The sequence below is a fragment of the Lepidochelys olivacea genome (genome assembly GCF_965140295.1).
Source record: "Lepidochelys olivacea isolate rLepOli2 genome assembly, chromosome: 24".
NCBI lineage: Eukaryota > Metazoa > Chordata > Testudines > Cheloniidae > Lepidochelys > Lepidochelys olivacea.
In genome coordinates this window covers 5,290,913-5,309,086 of record NC_140434.1, presented here as the reverse complement: position 1 = coordinate 5,309,086, position 18,174 = coordinate 5,290,913, and the positions used below count along the sequence as shown (strand labels likewise).

The 18,174-nt window shown below is 49.0% G+C and overlaps 1 protein-coding gene across 3 annotated transcripts in view; it reads left to right on the top strand.

Moving 5' to 3' along the window:
* The first annotated feature begins 9,532 nt into the window (after positions 1–9,532).
* Positions 9,533–18,174, top strand: part of PAQR6 (progestin and adipoQ receptor family member 6) — a 28,977-nt gene continuing 20,335 nt past the window's right edge. For 2 of the 3 annotated variants that reach the window (XM_084613138.1, XM_084613137.1), the window contains exons 1-2: positions 9,533–9,654; positions 15,016–15,207. In XM_084613138.1, coding sequence (XP_084469264.1) covers positions 15,157–15,207 — 51 coding nt within the window. In that variant the 5' untranslated portion in view covers positions 9,533–9,654; positions 15,016–15,156. The remainder of the gene's footprint in view (positions 9,655–15,015; positions 15,208–18,174) is intronic. The other variant, XM_084613139.1, reaches the window with a different exon arrangement.

Here is an 18,174-nt window from a genome sequence, read left to right as displayed (position 1 = left end):
CATGTCTAGGTCATCTTGAATTCTGTCTGGTGGATCAGACTTCTCTCTGACTTGGGTGTTCTGCCCAGCTCCTCTTGGTAGGACGCAAACTGGAACCCACAGCCATGAGTGAGTTGTAGCGGAAGCAAGATCTGCACTAAATGAAGCTTTGTCACAGCTGATTACATCTCTAGTCCTCGGAAATATTTATTTTTTTCTCCCTTCCGGGGGTGCCGTCTGAGACATGCTGTTCTGGTTTTGTAAAGAAATGGGAATAGTTCTACTGCAGTTAATGTCTAAAGCCCAGGATGGGAGCTGTTCAGATGTAGCATATTCCAATGGCCACGGATGAGATTAAGGGGGGGGAAAAGCAGTGCAAGTGAAGCAGAAACTGAAAACCAGGCCCCAGCAAACAGATCCATTGGCACTGCAGTTAGTTATGATTTCCAAGGCAACAGTGCAACCCAAAATTGGGACTGGAATCCTAGAGCCAAGCTTTGTGAGGCAGAGATCATGGATAGAATGGGGGTGCGGAGCAGCTACCCAGCACTGCACAAATGTGACCAGGAAATGAGGATGATGCTAGGGAAGAGGAGAAGCCTTGGCACAGAAGAGATGTCCAGCTTGATGCCACAGCTCCTTGTCTTTTGAAATGGAGTGACTGTTTGAGCAGGCTGTTGATGGGGGGCTGTTTTGACAGTTGCAGTGGGGCTGTGCAAGACATTTTTAAATTTCATTTTTTGAAGGTGTTTTTTTAACCTCAAATTTATTTTGTAACAATAAACATTGCTGAGCTAAAAAGAGATCCCCCTTCGTGTGTCCAGAAAGAGAAATCAAGGCATGATTTTTTTTTTTTAAAGGGGGGAGTGTGTGTCTGTATTTTATAAAACATCCCTGTCTTGATGCACTGCCTGTCTAAAGGGTATTTTTGGTCATATCGCAAGTGTTTTGGTCATTAAGGAGGATGGGAAAGGCCCCTTGATTATCCTCTGTCATGAGGAGTGTTGATCGCCCCTTTTGCTCCGTATACATCTTCAACCTTCTTTCTGCTGAGATAGGAAGCTTCAGGCAGGGGTGGCCAGTTTTCAAAGATGCATCTTGAAGCTCCCCAAGCATGCTTTTATCCTTCAAAAATGTGTGGCCATGCAACCGTGATTCAATGCAAGCAACACACTTTCTGTGCCCTTGCCGGATTTAATCTGAACTGGAAAGGGATGAAAAATAGCGTCTGAGTCTGTGGAATAGCACAGCCATAGATCAAGGCACCGAGGAAGATGGCACGTTGTTCCCTCTTATGAAACATTTTCTTACATTGGGCTTTAATTGGAGGCACTGCTTGATTCTTTTCAGGAGAGGTGCAGGGGAGGATGCTTTCAAGGCTGGATCCCACAACTCACAATGGGCCAAAATTCCCAACTAATAAGTTGGCACAGGTCTGTCAAAAATATGCAGCCATGATTAAATGCATAACTGGAGCTGTGCTGACTTAAACCAGCAGGGGACTTGGTCCAGGAATCTCAAATCCCAGGCTAGAACTCAAACAGAGGTGGCCACTTTTAATGATCAGCAATGGAAGTTGCTAATGCCAAGTATTTCTCCGAGGCTAGATCACTAAATGGCCAGTGGGGGACTGAGAGTTGATGTATTGTGGCCCACAGCACTAGTGCCCGTAGCTGCTTAGCGCTGTGGCTCGGGTCTTACAGGAGTCTCCCACAGCGTTCAATAGCACCACCCTGAGCTGTAGCTGCAAACTGACCTTCCACGCTTTCCTAGTGCAACATTCAAGCCTTGCAAAGCCAGCTCTTCCTCTGCTAATGCAAATGGTGCTATCTCAGTAGCTACCAAAAACCTTCTTAGACCATGTCCAAACTAGCCCCTGGGGGGAGAAATGTTAACGCAAGCGTCATAACACCCGCTATGCTGGTAAAAAGAAAAAAAAAGTGCTTTATGGGGTTGAAACCATTGTTTTTAATTTAATCGTTTTGTGTGTTTCTGGGCTTTGTTTTTCTTTTCCTTTTTTCCCCCTCCACCGAGTTGGATTCCCAGAAGCTTCAGCACGACAGCTGCATTCACGGAGACTGTTGGTTTCTGGGGGCTAATGTCATCCTTGATTTCTCATGCGGGTGACATGTTTGTTTTGCCAGCAGCCGTCTATATGTGTAGCTATGGGTGAAAAACGCTGTTCGGTGTGTGTTGGACACTGTACTGTATGGGTAGGCTGTGCCAAAAATTCTTTATTTTAGGCTGTTCCCCCACTCTGGTCACACGATTTGTTTGAATGCCGTTTGAAACGACTCAGCTTTTCCTTCTTGTCATCTAGCAAGGGAGCTGTTTAAAGGGGGCGGGGGAATACAGTGGGATACCAGCTGATGATGAAATCAGAGGTCTGTCGGGATGAGAAGGGAAATGACCATGGGTATGGCTTTCCCGTAACCCAATCCTTCCTCTGCTTCTGCAAACATTACAACCAATGTTGAGAGAATGGTTGCTGGGTTGGAGTCAAAGGAGGCTAACGCTCACTCTCCAGACATTTTATAGCAAAAACGACACCTAGCCTGTGGATTCACAGTTCAATGGTGATTAACCAGGGAGGAGTGGGCACACTGTCCAGGTGATGTGTGTCCTAGCGGAACCTCGCCACACACTTGTCAGTTGTCTGATAAGATGAACTCAAAGAGGATTTGGGACACAGGGGGCACAGGGCCTTTTGACCTCTGATTTCATGGCATGCGTCTGACCGTGGTTGGAACACATTGACTGGCTTAATAAAGTACAAGATGTTTGTACCTCCTGATCGCTCCATTCATTATTTCTCCCCTTTATTGTTTATGATCGTTGAGTCCATCCCTGGCACGCAGAACGGCACCTTTCTTGTAGATCTGTGCATGCCAAGCTAAATTGGACATTTCTCCAACTACTTTTAAATGTCATTTTCACGCTGACTTCAGAGACGCAGATGGGAGTTCGTGGCACAAGTTCTGCCTCGCCAGGAAATTGCCTTTCATTAGATTGGCTCCTGGCATGTCATGAGTTGTTTTGCTCTCTCCGGTGAGACTGAGTGGGCATCCCTCTTTCTACTGAGTCCGCTGTCTTTGTATTAGCTGGTGAATATGATGCTTGTGAAAGTTACCAGACACACAGCCCTGGGACTCCAGTCCTTGAGCCACAGAACAGATGCAGCAGCGTGAAAAGTTTGTGCTCCCCGAAGCAAAACCAGGGATGGCAACAAGTTTTTGAGTCATTACTGATCCAAACCAGCAACCTAGCATTGAAAGGCCGAGTACCTCATTCTGTAAGTATTAGTGTGGGACTCTTGGTCAACTTGGCCATTGTGGAATCCCCATTGACTGGGGCTTACACAGTTGTTTAGATGGTGTACGGTCTTTGGAAAACAAGGGGCTGTCTCTTTGCCCGGTGCCTAGCACAATGGGGTCCCAATCTCCTATAATAAAGGAACGCTTCAGCTGTACCAGATGGGAGCTGTGGTCTCCAACATACAATAAAGCTCAGGTCTAGTGTAAGAAGTACCTGAATGCACTAGGAACAAAGCTAGTTGGAAATTTTTGACAAAGAATGGGGTTTTGTCAAACTCATATTTTTTGTGGCTAAATATTTTCAACTGAATTTTTCTAAGGGAATGTTTCATTTCAAATGGAATCTTTCATCTCAAATTTTTTGAAAATGGAAGAATTCTCAAATTTTTGGTCCCCCCCCCCTTTTTTCTTTTTACACCAAGTAGACTAAAAAGAATAATGTCCAAGTTTGTGTGTGTCACTTCTTTTTTTCCACCTCTAACTTCTCCAGAAGTTCTCCCAACTTTGAAAAAGTTCCAGAGTGGCAAAAGGAAAAAATGACTCTCAACTCAGTCACTCAAACTTTTCAAATGTTGAGGAAACAAATAGATTGGTTTGAAATGAAAATGTTGTTTAGAAGTATAATGAAAATTTTTCATTTGCTTGCTGGGGGGGGAGGGGACGGAACGTGTTTTCAACCAGCTCGAGCGGCGATTAATGGGCTGAAATAAATCAAAGGATCTAAGGTCAGATAGTAGGGAAAGTTGCCCTCCAGTGAGATCTTAGACCAGTATTTCTCCAATCAGTGCATGATCCTAGGGGCGTCATGAAAGGCAATCGGGAAGGGGAGGAGGGTCGCTTCCACTTGGTCAAATTGTCACTAGTGTTTACCACCCGGGCACCTCCCACTCGATTCAGAGCCAACCTGAAAGGTTGAGAAGATAGTCATAGTGCTCCCAGGGAGGTGGCTAGAACTCCATCTCTGGCGGTATTTTAAGGCTGCTGTGGACTAGTGACTTGATAGCTGAGAGGGAGAGGGGATCAGTTCCACCCTGGGAGACTGGATCTCCACTCAGGTTTCTTTGCTGTGCCTACATATGTCATAGTGCATCTGGAATGTAGCCTTTCCACCACGGGTCGCCGCTTTTGTTCCAAGCCCTGAAAACGCAGGGTTCAGAGCTGACCTGCGGTCGTATCTTTTAGGAGGACGACCATTGTCAGCTTTAGCCAAACTTGAATTTGTGGTTAAAGCACATAGCTGGGAGTTGACATGGTGGGCTCTGTTCCCAAGTCTGCCACAGACTGGCAGGGATCTCTTTCCTTCGATAAACCCGTCCATATCTCTCTGCCTCTGTTTCCCCATCTGTGAAATGGAGATAATGATGCTGCCTTTGTAGTCTAGTTAGAGCGGGACAGAGGCTCTTTTTCACCAGGCCTGGGCAGCGTCTGACACACTGGAGCCCTGCTCTCAGTTGAGGTGTCTATGCACAGCTGTAATAGTAATAAAAGTCCGGTTTCCCCAGGTATTTGCTTTCAAGGAAGTAATATCAACAGACATTCAGCAGGGTGGGGCCGACTGAAAGAGTGTGACCCATCTGGAAGGGGGCCTGATTTTCAGAAAGAAGCGGAGCGTTCAGCTTCTGACAACCCAACTTCTTTAAGGTGTGTGGCAAGCTAGGCTCCCGAAATCACAAGACACTGGAAAATCTTGGCCTCAGTTTTTAAAAATCTTCCATGGTGGCCTTAGGGCCTGATTCTCGTTCACACTAAGGTTCACACAATGCTTTGGCAGGGGCCGCTGAAGTGGGCACAGATGTAAATTACACTTCCTTTAAGGCTCCTTTATGCTGCCAGTGGTGAAAAGGGGCCTTAGTGCAAAGGAGAACCAGGCCCTCCATTTCCTTCCAGAACAATAAGCTGAGCAGCAGCTTTCTAACGAGGAATGAAGCATGCCCTGTTTCTAAATGGTCGTGCCAGGAGCCGCACAAAAAGGGGGGCAGTCGGGGACAGCTCCTGCATCCTCAGAATTTTAAAATGTCTGGGTGTTGGTTTGGACTGATCACACCGAGACAATGCCTGGCATCAACTGGGTCAAAGGCTGGTGCTCCTGATGCACCATTAATATGCGGCTTCTCGGGACACATCCTCCACCCAGCACCAAGGTTTTCATTCCATACAGACAGTGAGCCCCTGTTCAGCTGACCCAGATCCTGCTGCAAAGCAGCAGTACGGGTTTTGTTTGCTGTACCTGGATGGCTGCCTCCCCCTCCCCCCCCCCCCCGTCTCCCTGGAGTGACTGGTGATATTTGGGTCAGGAGTCCCTTCTGTCCCATGGATTTATTGCAGCTCTCCGGCTAGAATTCTGTTCCGGATAGGTTCTTTGACAACACTCACAACCATCGTATCTGAGCACCACATGCTGGGCTCGTGGGAAGGGGAGGGAGGGGAAGCCATATTTTTATGGGACATCTTGAGCCTGGCCCATTGAGATAATTGGATTTAGGATTTCACTGCTCTCTCGGAAAATCCTTACAGTTATACAGTCCTAGCTAGCTCACTTGCAATGTTTCCTGATAAAAACAACAAGGAGTCCGGTGGCACTTTAAAGACTAACAGATTTATTTGGGCATTAGCTTTCAATAAATCTGTTAGTCTTTAAGGTGCCATAATTACTTGGTTTCCCAGGTCCTGTGGATCTCCCCCTTAGGCTGGGGGGGGATCCTTTAGCAGTGGGTGAGCTTCGCCCGCCCACTTCCTGGATCCCAATAAGGCCACCGGCCTCCTCGTTGTTTTTGTGGATACAGACTAACATGGCTATCCCCTGAATGTTTCTTGATCTGATTGTCATGTTTACGGGGGCACTGGGCCTCGTGGATTTCTGTCATTGTTTCTACCACTAGCTCATCATGTGCTCTCTTCTGAAACCCACGTGGCTATTTATTATTTATATAGCAGTTATGTCTCGAAGCCCAAATGGAGGGGGAGGGCTCCCTGCGCTAGGTGCTGTACGCCCATCACAAAACCAGTTCCTGTCCCAGACAGCTTGCATGGCAAGAGACGACCATGTATAGAGGGGGGGTATGCGTGGCCCTGAGATGATGATGATTTATATAAACAGCAGTCTCGGCACACCGGATGCCAAACTGTTATCGAGTGTAGGTGTCGAGGGAGAGTTTGACAGAGGATAGCAGCATGGTCCAGTGGAGAGAGCATCCCATCAGCCAGTGAGTCAGGAGACCTGGGTTCCACTCCCTGCTCTGCCACTGACCTGCTGGGTGTCCTTGGACAAATCACTTTCCCTCTGTGCCTCCATTTCCCCTCCCAGCCTTCATTTGCCTTGGCTATTTAAATAGTAAGCTCTTCCAGGCAGAGTCTGTCTATGTCTGTAGAGCACCTGGGACAGTTGGCTCTACTTGAATATAAATAATCAATTGGATTTGAGGGTCCTTTATGGACACATTTAACATGATTCTTAGCTTGACCCATGCTGTGCCTCTGAGGTGGATTAAAGAAGGAACTACAGTCTCCTGGTAACGGTGCTTAAAGTTACATGAGGCCTGTTTGAAATGCCTCATACGGCATCCCAGGACTGGCTTTATGAAGATTCATTCTAGCCCAAAGGATTGGAGTGGAGAGGGTTTGGTTTTAAAAGCTAGCCTCTTTTTGGCTTCAATTCCTGATGTGCATGAGCCTGAATGCTAATCAGCCCCATGGCTGCCCTCTGCTTGAATGGGCCGCAAGATGCGGCTCACGTGCTCTGAGCCGAAGGAAATTAACCAGGAGCTAGTTCTGCAGCCCTCTTAAAAATGCAGGTCATGGCTGAAGTTCATAGATGTTTAACACCAGAACGGGCCATTGGGAATAATCTAGTCTGAGCTCCTGCGTAACATCGCCCAGAGCATGGCATCTAATGATTTCTGAATCCAGCCCATATCTTGTGGGTGAGCTAGAGCGGCTCTAGCTCTATAGAGAGCCTCCAAGTGATGGAGAATCCACGCACATCTCTTGGGAAACTTCTAATGGTTAATTACACTCACTGCTAAATACGTGCACCCTTTGACAATTTCCAGCTTTGATTGCTGGCCATTGGATCGTGTGGATCTTTGGTTGCTAAAGAAACCTTTATGATCTGGTGTCTTGTACCTATGTGGAGGTACTTGTAGACCATGTTCAAATCACCTCTTAGCCTTCTCTTTGAGAACATAAAAGGAGGTCAGTCTATTCAAGTCTCTCAGTGTAAGGCAGGTTTCCCAGACGTTGGCTCATTCTAGGAATTCTCTTCTGCATCCTCTACAGTTTCTCACACTATCTGCCTTCGAGTCCTGGGCACCTTCCGGCAAACACTAGTGCCATATTGTAAACCCAGACCTGTAAAACTGTCCCTTTCTTTTGACAGCTCCTTGTCGAGCATGGTCTGCAACTAAACACAGGAGTGCAACCTTTCTTGTTCCCAGCTGTTCTTGTCTCATTCCTGTACTGCCATTCTAAGCTCCATGTTGATCACCAAAAGGGATCATAGGGTGTGTTATCTCTTATGGATCAAACAGACCAGTTAGAAAAGGAGGACTTGTGGCACCTTAGAGACTAACAAATTTATTTGAGCATAAGCTTTCGTGGGCTACATGCATCCGATAAAGTGAGCTGTAGCTCACAAAAGCTTATGCTCAAATAAATTTGTTAGTCTCTTAGATGCCACAAGTCCTCCTTTTCTTTTTGCGAATACAGACTAACACGGCTGCTACTCTGAAACAGACCAATTAGTGGGGCATGAGAAATATGCCCTAATGCATTGGTGAATAGGGAGGAACCTTCATGCACGCTTAATTTTAAGCAAGTGCAAATGCTTTGCTGAATCAGGGACTGGGGGGAAATTTTCACAAGTGACAAGTGTCTTGTTTACAGCAGTGAAGTCGTATCTACATGGCAGGATAATGCATGGCAAGCCAGCAGGCAAATCCATAGCGCCAGCTTGCCGCACGTGTGTAACTTCCCATGTGGACGCTGCTGAAGCCCTAGAGTGCAGCTTAGCATGTTGCAGTTCTCAAGCAGGCATACGCCACGCTGCGCTCAGGGACTTTCCCTGCACAGTAGCAGCGACCGCACCAGCCGTTACTGCGTGGCGAGCTGGTGCACTCTAGATTCACGCCCTGGCTGGCCATGCAATAACTCACTTTGTAGGGAAGCCCCAGTTAGTTTAAGTGAAAGTCACTAATAATTGTACTTTAGGTCTTCCTGTATTATTTCTTTGTCCTCGCTTGGGCATACAGCTCTTCCCAATTTACGGTTATCTCTGAACTTGAATCTCTCCACAGGTGACTTTCTTCTAGCTAATGATGAAGGGTGTGAGCTACAGTTGGGCCCTAACAGATTACTGCAGCACCCTCCCCACTTAAACTCCACCTCTACCCTTCTTCAACTTGATCTCAGCCCTGTGTCCATGCCAGCTTGGTTTAACGGTGACCCAAGGTATTTAGGCTCCAATATTTAGGCTTCCCCTGAAATCAGTGGAAGTTAAGAGGCTAAATACATTGAGGATCTGGTCTGTACTCCTGTCTGAAGCATTCAGGTAAGGTCTATTAATTGTATATTAACCCTTTATAAACGGGCAGGGGGAGCCCAAGATAACATTGAGAGCATTATGATTAATGTCACAGCCCTGTTTGCAAAGCACTCCAGAAATCCTTTAGGGGAAGCGTTATGGCCTATCTGACCATTATGATGTCACCAAAGGACACTCGGGATTCGGGCATAGCGAGAAAAGATTCCTCTTTTTCTGGTTTGTCTTCCACATGCAGCCACCCAGAATATCTTGCAGTGAGGTTCTGAGCTGCACGTGCTCAGCTGGGGGCAAAAGTCTTTACAATAATGCCCTGCTGGTGACCTCCCCGTCCGCTCGATGGGAGGGAGCCCAGAAGTAGGGTATGGGATTTCCTGGGAAGATGCTAGGGATTGTGAGTTTATACTCTGGAGGCTAATGCCCTTAGCTGGGGGAGGTGTCCCAAGAAGGGAGGGTGCCCGATTGTTTTGCAGTCCCTGCGGTGGATGTTTTAAGACTAAAACATAAAAGGGGGGGGGGGCGGGAATAATGGGATATTTCCAGTACAAAAGCTCCTTTTTATTGACTCTGTTGTCTCCTGATCCCAGCCTCTCAAAGAGGCCTTTTCTTCCCCCTCCACCAATAGGCTGGAGCTGTCATGGGAGGGAGCCCTTGGCTGCTTTCCATGTGCTCTGCCAAGGAATGTGGCTAAAAAAAGCGAGAAAAAACACAACAGTGGAGTAGCTAGGAGGGCCCCTTCCGATGCAGCGAGCTCTGAGCTCCAAGCAGATACCATGAAGCGGTAGCAACGGCTGGGGGATCCCCCTTCTACCGTCTCCAGACCAGGTTTGGCATTTCTTCTGCTCTCTGGCTTTACCATTACCCGTAGGGTGGTCACCAGCTGGCTGATTTCCCTCCCCCACCCTTTCCCTGTTAATACACTGTGCGAAGGGAGCTACCGCCTGCTTGGGGATCGTCTCCAAATGGGATGTTGGAGGACAGGGAGGCAGGACTCCAGGGTTGTGTTTCTGACTTGCTGTGTCTTTCCCGCAAACTCTGTGCCTCAGTTTCCCCATCTGTGGCGACCAGGTCCTCGCTGGTGTAAACTGGCATAGTTACACTGTAGTCAATCTAGCTACAGTATTTATCTGGCCCCCACTACTTCGTAGCCAAGAGCCTCACAGTCTTTAATCGATTTATCCTCACAGTCCTCTGGAGCGGTAGGGCAGTGTTGGGATCCCCCTGGTACAGGCCGGCTGGACCTTAAAGGCAAGCTGGGCTCAGCCGGGCCCGTGAGCTAGCAGCTGTCCCTCGGCCTCCTGAGTGACCCTAGCTGGGTGTGAAGGAGACTTTAATTATAATGACTGACCCCATCTGTGTCGAGGGGTGGCGGGGAGGGGTCGTTAAACAGAGCCGTGAACTCAGTCAAGGAGGAGGCCCAGGAGAGAAGAAGCTGGAGAAGCCAGCCAGAAAGAGACCCATACGGAGCTGGCTGGACTCCTCTGGAGGGGCCCTGGAAGGAGCAGGGAGATCCCTGAGGGAAGCTGCCAGTGTCCCCACGAGAGGGGGCGGCGTGGAGGGGAAACCTGCCTGAAGGTAGCAGCGTAGGAGAAATGTCGCAGGGACGTTCAAGAGTGGGGGACAGGAGCTATTAGTTTAGAGATTGACTTGGACCTTTTGTTACCCCAGAAGGGCATTGAACTTTTCAGTCAGCTGGCTGGAGGGCCAGACCCTCGGAGAGACAGGACACCACGGGGGCCAAGGAAGCAGTGACCAGGGGTGCTAGAAGCAAAGTCCCCTGCAATGCTATGTCCAGGCTCAAGGGGGTGCTATGACAGGAGTGGCGGTGCAGGGACTAAGTGACTTGCCCACGGTCACACAAGGAGTCTGTGGCAGAGCAGGAAATTGAACCCTGGCATCTTCAGTCCCAGGCTAGCGCCCCTATCCCTGGGCCCTTCTTTACAGCAGTCAGGGCCCTCCACCTCAGCGGTGGGTCTGACCCAGGATGATTAATGACAGGGCTGCTGGGGCTTTAGGGCACTCTGAGTCAGGACTCCCAGGTTCTCTTCTGAGCTCTGCCAGTGACATGCGGTGTCCCCTCCCCGCACCTGGAGGCCCCACGGCTCCCCTCAGATCCTGGGAGGTTTTAGCAGCGTGTTGTCTGCAAAGCACTCGGACGGTAAAGCACTATCCAGGGTGGGCGCTAGGCAGTCTTATTGCCGGGCAGGGGTGAGACTTCATTTGCTCTTGATTGTAAAGTGCTTTGAACATGGAAAGTCGCTGAGTGCTTAGCAGCGTCTGCTGCAGAAAGGCCTCTTGATAAGGCTTCATTTCCCAACGCGCTTTAAAATCGATCCCATGGCTTCTTTCCTCCTAAATCGTCAGACAGGCTCGGTCGGGGTATGGGAGGTAGGTTAGGGTCTGCTGTCGTGCAGATTCTGTGCCTCCCTTTCCCCTTCTGCAATGGGGATTATGCTGCTCAGTCAGGTGCTGATGGTAGGAAGGGTGGTCTCGATGCAGCACTGGACTGGGGCTCAGGGTTTTATCCAGAAGGAGGAAGTGCCAGAGGCTTCAGGAAGTCTTCCACGGACTTGGCTATTGATACTGATTTTACATGGAAGGTGCCCAGAGGCTATGGTGATGGGTGGCAGTATAAAACCCTATGATACACAGATAAGAAATCTCAGTTCGATTCCTGGCTCCTCGTGTGACCTCAGGCAAGTCAGTTAGGCCCAGATCCTCGAAGGTATTCAAATTTACCTTTCGGGTTCTGGGCTTTAAATCTTTCTCTGCCTCAGTTTCCCCCATCTGTAAAATGGGACTGATACAGCTTTTTGTGAGGATAAACTGATTAAGACGATGAGGCGCTCAGTTAGTTCCTGCAGCAGCGGGAGTCATAATTACCTAACGCACTTCTCTCGAGCATTTTCCTGTGTGTCCTCTGCATCGCAGGGTTTGTCTGATGCTTGTCAGAACTTGTCTTTCCACCTATGAAACCTTCCAGCCAAGAATGCCAGAACTGTTTTCGAACACTAGTAAATTACCCTGCGCCGCCCCCCGGGAGATGGGGTTTGTTACCTGTTTAACAGAAGGGCCATCTGAGGGAATGGACGTTCCCAAAGCTCCGTCAGTTGAGCGGGAGCAATCCTCACTCCCAGCCCCGGTGCTCTACCCACTGGGCCCCACTGCTGTCTCTTCTGTGTTCTTCTCTAGCCTTCATTGCCACAGAATCTGTCACCATCATCGAAGGGTCTTTTCCCCCGCAGCCCACCCCCAGGTAGGGAAGGAGGTGAGCCAGGAGTCTGTTGTGAGTATGTGGAGTGGGAGGGGTCCAATCAAAGACAGGGGGATTTGGATGGGCCCTGCCCAGAGGAATTGAGTTCAAAGATTCCTTTTGCTTTTCTCCCTTCTGGCCGGGACCCTGAGCAGGGCCAGGCTGACCCTAGGGAAGATGAGGTTTCTGATTGGTTGACTCTCAACTTGGAATGTGAAAACTCTTCTTGCCTGGGATGCCTACAGAAAACTTGACAACGGTTATGCCTTGGTGGGCCGATCACTTTCTCCTTGTACACCCCTGTCCGATTCCATCTGTTGTCTCTTTGTCTTTCTGACTTAGATCGGCAGGTCTTTGGGGCAGGGACTGTCTTTTTTTTGGTCTGTGTTTGTACAGCGCCTGGCACCATGAGGTCCCAACTAGGGCTTTTAGGCACTAGGTTGATGCAAATAATAACGTTCAAAGAAAATCTTCAAAATGTTAAATCTTTCAAATCTGGCTCCGCCCTCACTCTTCTCCTTTCCCCAAACGGTCTGATGACTCTCGGTTGGCTAATGCCGTTCAGAGTGACATACAGTAATGCCCAGGAGTGAACTCGATGGATGGGGAGAGGCTAGAGAAGCAGTAGCTACAGGCTGGGACGCTCAGAGTCGGGGACAAGGAAATCTGCTTGTCATTTTGGATCATAACTGTAGCAGCTTTGCACAGCCAAACACTGAATGTTGAGCAAATAGCAAGGGGCTGATCCAGAGCCAGATCTTTCTGAACCCTGTTCCAGTTGGGAGGTGGTTTTATTTGGAGCCCCGGTTCAGGGGAAGAGCATTTGGCAAATTGGCTCTTTCCGACTTTCTCCCTCTATTCAAACCTTACGGAACTAACTTTCACCTTGGCTTCTGCTGCTCCCTCCTGACCCTTTGGGAGACACGTGATGCAGATGGCTGGCATTCAATGGAAGCCTTGTGTGAAACTGACAAAGGGGAATTGGTTTCTAGCCAAGGGGTGAGGCGGGGGAGTTGATTTTTTTGCTGCTCTTCTTTTGGCAGGATAGGGCCGTGCTCCCGCTGGGGGAGTCGGGGGAACTCGAGCCAAACAAGGCAACGTTGATTTCTAACATCTGTCGATTTTTGGAGGCTCTTTGAGCTCCCTTTATAGTCATGTGTCTGGTGAATGGTGAAATCTGGGGCAAAATTATGCTTGGTCTTTCCAGAGGCCATTTGTGATCTGTGATGACCTGGAGCACCCAGCTGAGCTCAGGGCTCCATCATGCCAGGTGCTGCACAGACAACATGGGGCTAGACAGTCCTTGCCCCAAAAAGTCTGGAGCCTAAATGGACCAGGCTGGCAAAAGATGGAATGATGCTAAGCCTCTCTGCGTCCCCACCTGTTTCTTGTTTGGCACTTTGATTGTACAGCGTGTGAGGCAGGGGCGTCTGTGTTCTGGGTCTGTATAGCACCTACTCCTGGTCCCTGACTAGAGTTGCTAAGTGCCCCTGTAACCAAGAAGAATCATCCCTGTTTTATGGTTGGGGATGAAGCACGGAGGGACTCAGGCCCAGGTGGGGTTTTTAAGGCATTTAGGCATTGCTCTGCTCACATTCCACGGGTGAGGAGCTGAAGTCTCATTGAAAGTGAATGGGACTTAGGCTCCTAAGGCTTCAGTTCCTTACTCAGTTAGGCCTTGCAACATGAACAGAGAAAGGCCTCAGTGACCTGTCCAAGGCTGTGCGGTGAGCTCATGAGAGAGCTAGAAATAGAGCCCCCGGGGCCTTACTCCCAGTCTGCTGCTCTAACCACTAGGAAACGCTGCTTCCCAGAGTCGATGAGCCCTGGCTCCCAGCCCTTTGCTCTAACCATGGGACCGCCTTGCCGAACCTGAGAGCAGGGGTTTGGGGTTCTACTCTCATCGCCAGCTCCCTTAGTACAAACACCTGCCACCAGTAGGAGTAAATGGAGAAAAGGAGAAGAGATGCACGCGTTCCCTTCTAGTCCTGGTTCCTTTCACAGATGTGGCACGGTCTAGTGCAACGTTTCTCAAATGCGGCCACCAGCAAAAAATTTTTTTTTATTTTTATTTTTTGCAGCCACGACAGCCTCCAAAGCCTGGGCAGAGATTGGGATTGCCCATAGGGATCGGCGTCCTGCACCATGCTGCCTCCTCGAGGGCTCTGGGCAGCACCTCTGGGGACGCATGGGGCCTGTGCGTGTAACGCCAGAGGCGGCTCTTGACAGTGGAGTCAGCTGTGGTATCTGGTCACCGGGGTGCTCCCCTGCTCCTGCCCAGACAGGGCACAGGGAGCCTGGGACACAAGCACCAGACCCACCTTCCCTGGGTCGGGCTCTCGTTGAAGGGCCAGAGTGACGGGTTTGTCAGAGCGGCCACCAGCACTCTGCGGCCACCAAAAATGTTGTTGTGAGAATCCCTGGAAGTTGCCAGGGCACTAAAAGAAGAGCTTAAAATCATACAGTGAGAGCACCCTGGATGCTCGGAAACCAGCTGGCAAATCAAACAAACCCCAAATCTGTGATTTTTTTTTTCCATTAAATCTCACCACTTTGCTAAGCCAATCTAATGACTTTGGAGCACGTGACTCATGATTTTGGAACACTTGGGCTTGGCAATGCTGCGAAATTCAAGCAATCACAGTTTCCGGGCAGCTAGAGTTCTTTCCTGCTTGTGAGATCTTTTCGGACTCTTTGGGGCAGGGGATGCTGCTGCTTCTGTGTCTGGAGAGTACCTGGGACGTGCTAAGCCCTATTCCACAATTCCAGGTGCAGGCTGACCGTATATTCCCTCTGTGTTTGGAGAGTATCTGGGACATGCTGAGCTCTAATTCAATATTCCAAGTGCAGGCTGACTGTATATTCCCTCTCTGTTGCTGTGCAATGATAATTATTTTGCTGTCTCTCCCCCTTTATTTGCAATGTCTTTCCAGGACACGCACGTTCGACCCTCTAGCAAGGGGCTAGAGAAGAGTGAAGCCACACAGGGGAGTTAAAGGCTCTGAGGGCTCCATTGCTTCCCTCCTGAAGGTTGAGCCACCTGCACCTTTAATATTCCCCACCCCCGACCTAAAATGCTGACGATAAAGTTGCCTCAGATATTCAGGGTTCACCAAGTACCTCGTGTGAGTATTGCCCCACTTCACCCCGATCACGTGTCTTGATCTGTGCAATCCCAGTCTGTCTTTAAGCAGGAACTAGATCCAAACAGGCAACCTTCCACACAGAACTAGTCCCAGCTTTGTCTCCTTTGTTGACCAGGCAACCGCAGTCCCCCTCCTGGAGCTCTCTACAGCATACGGAGCCATCTAGTGGCTAAACATTTTATTAAAATTAATGTTTAAAATCAAATTTACACAAGTTAAGAGGGAAGGTACTGTACATCTGGGGTCAGGCTTGGGTTATGCAGGATTGCAAGTATCGGTTACAAGGTTCACGAGGTACATACATATCACGTAACCAGCATAGATCCAGATTGGGGTTTGGGAGTTTTTAAAGCATCAGTGGATAAATGGGCTCGGGTACGCCACCCATGGAATGTATCAAGAGTCCAAGTCAGTACTGGTGTAGAGAATAAGTACATGGGTGGGGTGAGTCCGTTGGTTCATCAGGGAAGGAAATAGGTTATTTCCCTGGTCGGTGAAATTGCAAGTGAACCCAATATTACAACACAGAACTTTGGGAGGCTCCATGTATCATAGAATCATAGAATCATAGAATATCAGGGTTGGAAGGGACCCCAGAAGGTCATCTAGTCCAACCCCCTGCTCAAAGCAGGACCAATTCCCAGTTAAATCATCCCAGCCAGGGCTTTGTCAAGCCTGACCTTAAAAACCTCTAAGGAAGGAGATTCTACCACCTCCCTAGGTAACGCATTCCAGTGTTTCACCACCCTCTTAGTGAAAAAGTTTTTCCTAATATCCAATCTAAACCTCCCCCACTGCAACTTGAGACCATTACTCCTCGTTCTGTCATCTGCTACCATTGAGAACAGTCTAGAGCCATCCTCTTTGGAACCCCCTTTCAGGTAGTTGAAAGCAGCTATCAAATCCCCCCTCATTCTTCTCTTCTGCAGGCTAAACAATCCCAGCTCCCTCAGCCTCTCCTCATAACTCATGTGTTCCAGTCCCCTAATCATTTTTGTTGCCCTTCGCTGGACTCTCTCCAATTTATCCACATCCTTCTTGAAGTGTGGGGCCCAAAACTGGACACAGTACTCCAGATGAGGCCTCACCAATGTCGAATAGAGGGGAACGATCACGTCCCTCGATCTGCTCGCTATGCCCCTACTTATACATCCCAAAATGCCATTGGCCTTCTTGGCAACAAGGGCACACTGCTGACTCATATCCAGCTTCTCGTCCACTGTCACCCCTAGGTCCTTTTCTGCAGAACTGCTGCCTAGCCATTCGGTCCCTAGTCTGTAGCTGTGCATTGGGTTCTTCCGTCCTAAGTGCAGGACCCTGCACTTATCCTTATTGAACCTCATCAGATTCCTTTTGGCCCAATCCTCCAATTTGTCTAGGTCCTTCTGTATCCTATCCCTCCCCTCCAGCGTATCTACCACTCCTCCCAGTTTAGTATCATCCGCAAATTTGCTGAGAGTGCAATCCACACCATCCTCCAGATCATTTATGAAGATATTGAATAAAACCGGCCCCAGGACCGACCCCTGGGGCACTCCACTTGATACCGGCTGCCAACTAGACATGGAGCCATTGATCACTACCCGTTGAGCCCGACAATTTAGCCAGCTTTCTACCCACCTTATAGTGCATTCATCCAGCCCATACTTCCTTAACTTGCTGACAAGAATACTATGGGAGACCGTGTCAAAAGCTTTGCTAAAGTCAAGAAACAATACATCCACTGCTTTCCCTTCATCCACAGAACCAGTAATCTCATCATAAAAGGCGATTAGATTAGTCAGGCATGACCTTCCCTTGGTGAATCCATGCTGGCTGTTCCTGATCACTTTCCTCTCATGCAAGTGCTTCAGGATTGATTCTTTGAGGACCTGCTCCATGATTTTTCCAGGGACTGAGGTGAGGCTGACTGGCCTGTAGTTCCCAGGATCTTCCTTCTTCCCTTTTTTAAAGATTGGCACTACATTAGCCTTTTTCCAGTCATCCGGGACTTCCCCGGTTCGCCACGAGTTTTCAAAGATAATGGCCAGTGGCTCTGCAATCACAGCCGCCAATTCCTTCAGCACTCTCGGATGCAACTCGTCCGGCCCCATGGACTTGTGCACGTCCAGCTTTTCTAAATAGTCCCTAACCGCCTCTATCTCCACAGAGGGCTGGCCATCTCTTCCGCATTTTGTGATGCCCAGCGCAGCAGTCTGGGAGCTGACCTTGTTAGTGAAAACAGAGGCAAAAAAAGCATTGAGTACATTAGCTTTTTCCACATCCTCTGTCACTAGGTTGCCTCCCTCATTCAGTAAGGGGCCCACACATTCCTTGGCTTTCTTCTTGTTGCCAACATACCTGAAGAAACCCTTCTTGTTACTCTTGACATCTCTCGCTAGCTGCAGCTCCAGGTGCGATTTGGCCCTCCTGATTTCATTCCTACATGCCCGAGCAATATTTTTATACTCTTCCCTGGTCATATGTCCAACCTTCCACTTCTTGTAAGCTTCTTTTTTATGTTTAAGATCCGCTAGGATTTCACCATTAAGCCAAGTTGGTCGCCTGCCATATTTACTATTCTTTCGACTCATCGGGATGGTTTGTCCCTGTAACCTCAACAGGGATTCCTTGAAATACAGCCAGCTCTCCTGGACTCTTTTCCCCTTCAAGTTAGTCCCCCAGGGGATCCTGGCCATCCGTTCCCTGAGGGAGTCGAAGTCTGCTTTCCTGAAGTCCAGGGTCCGTATCCTGCTGCTTACCTTTGTTCCCTGCATCAGGATCCTGAACTCAACCAACTCATGGTCACTGCCTCCCAGATTCCCATCCACTTTTGCTTCCCCCACTAATTCTACCCGGTTTGTGAGCAGCAGGTCAAGAAAAGCACCCCCCCTAGTTGGCTCCTCTAGCACTTGCGCCAGGAAATTGTCCCCTACGCTTTCCAAAAACTTCCTGGATTGTCTATGC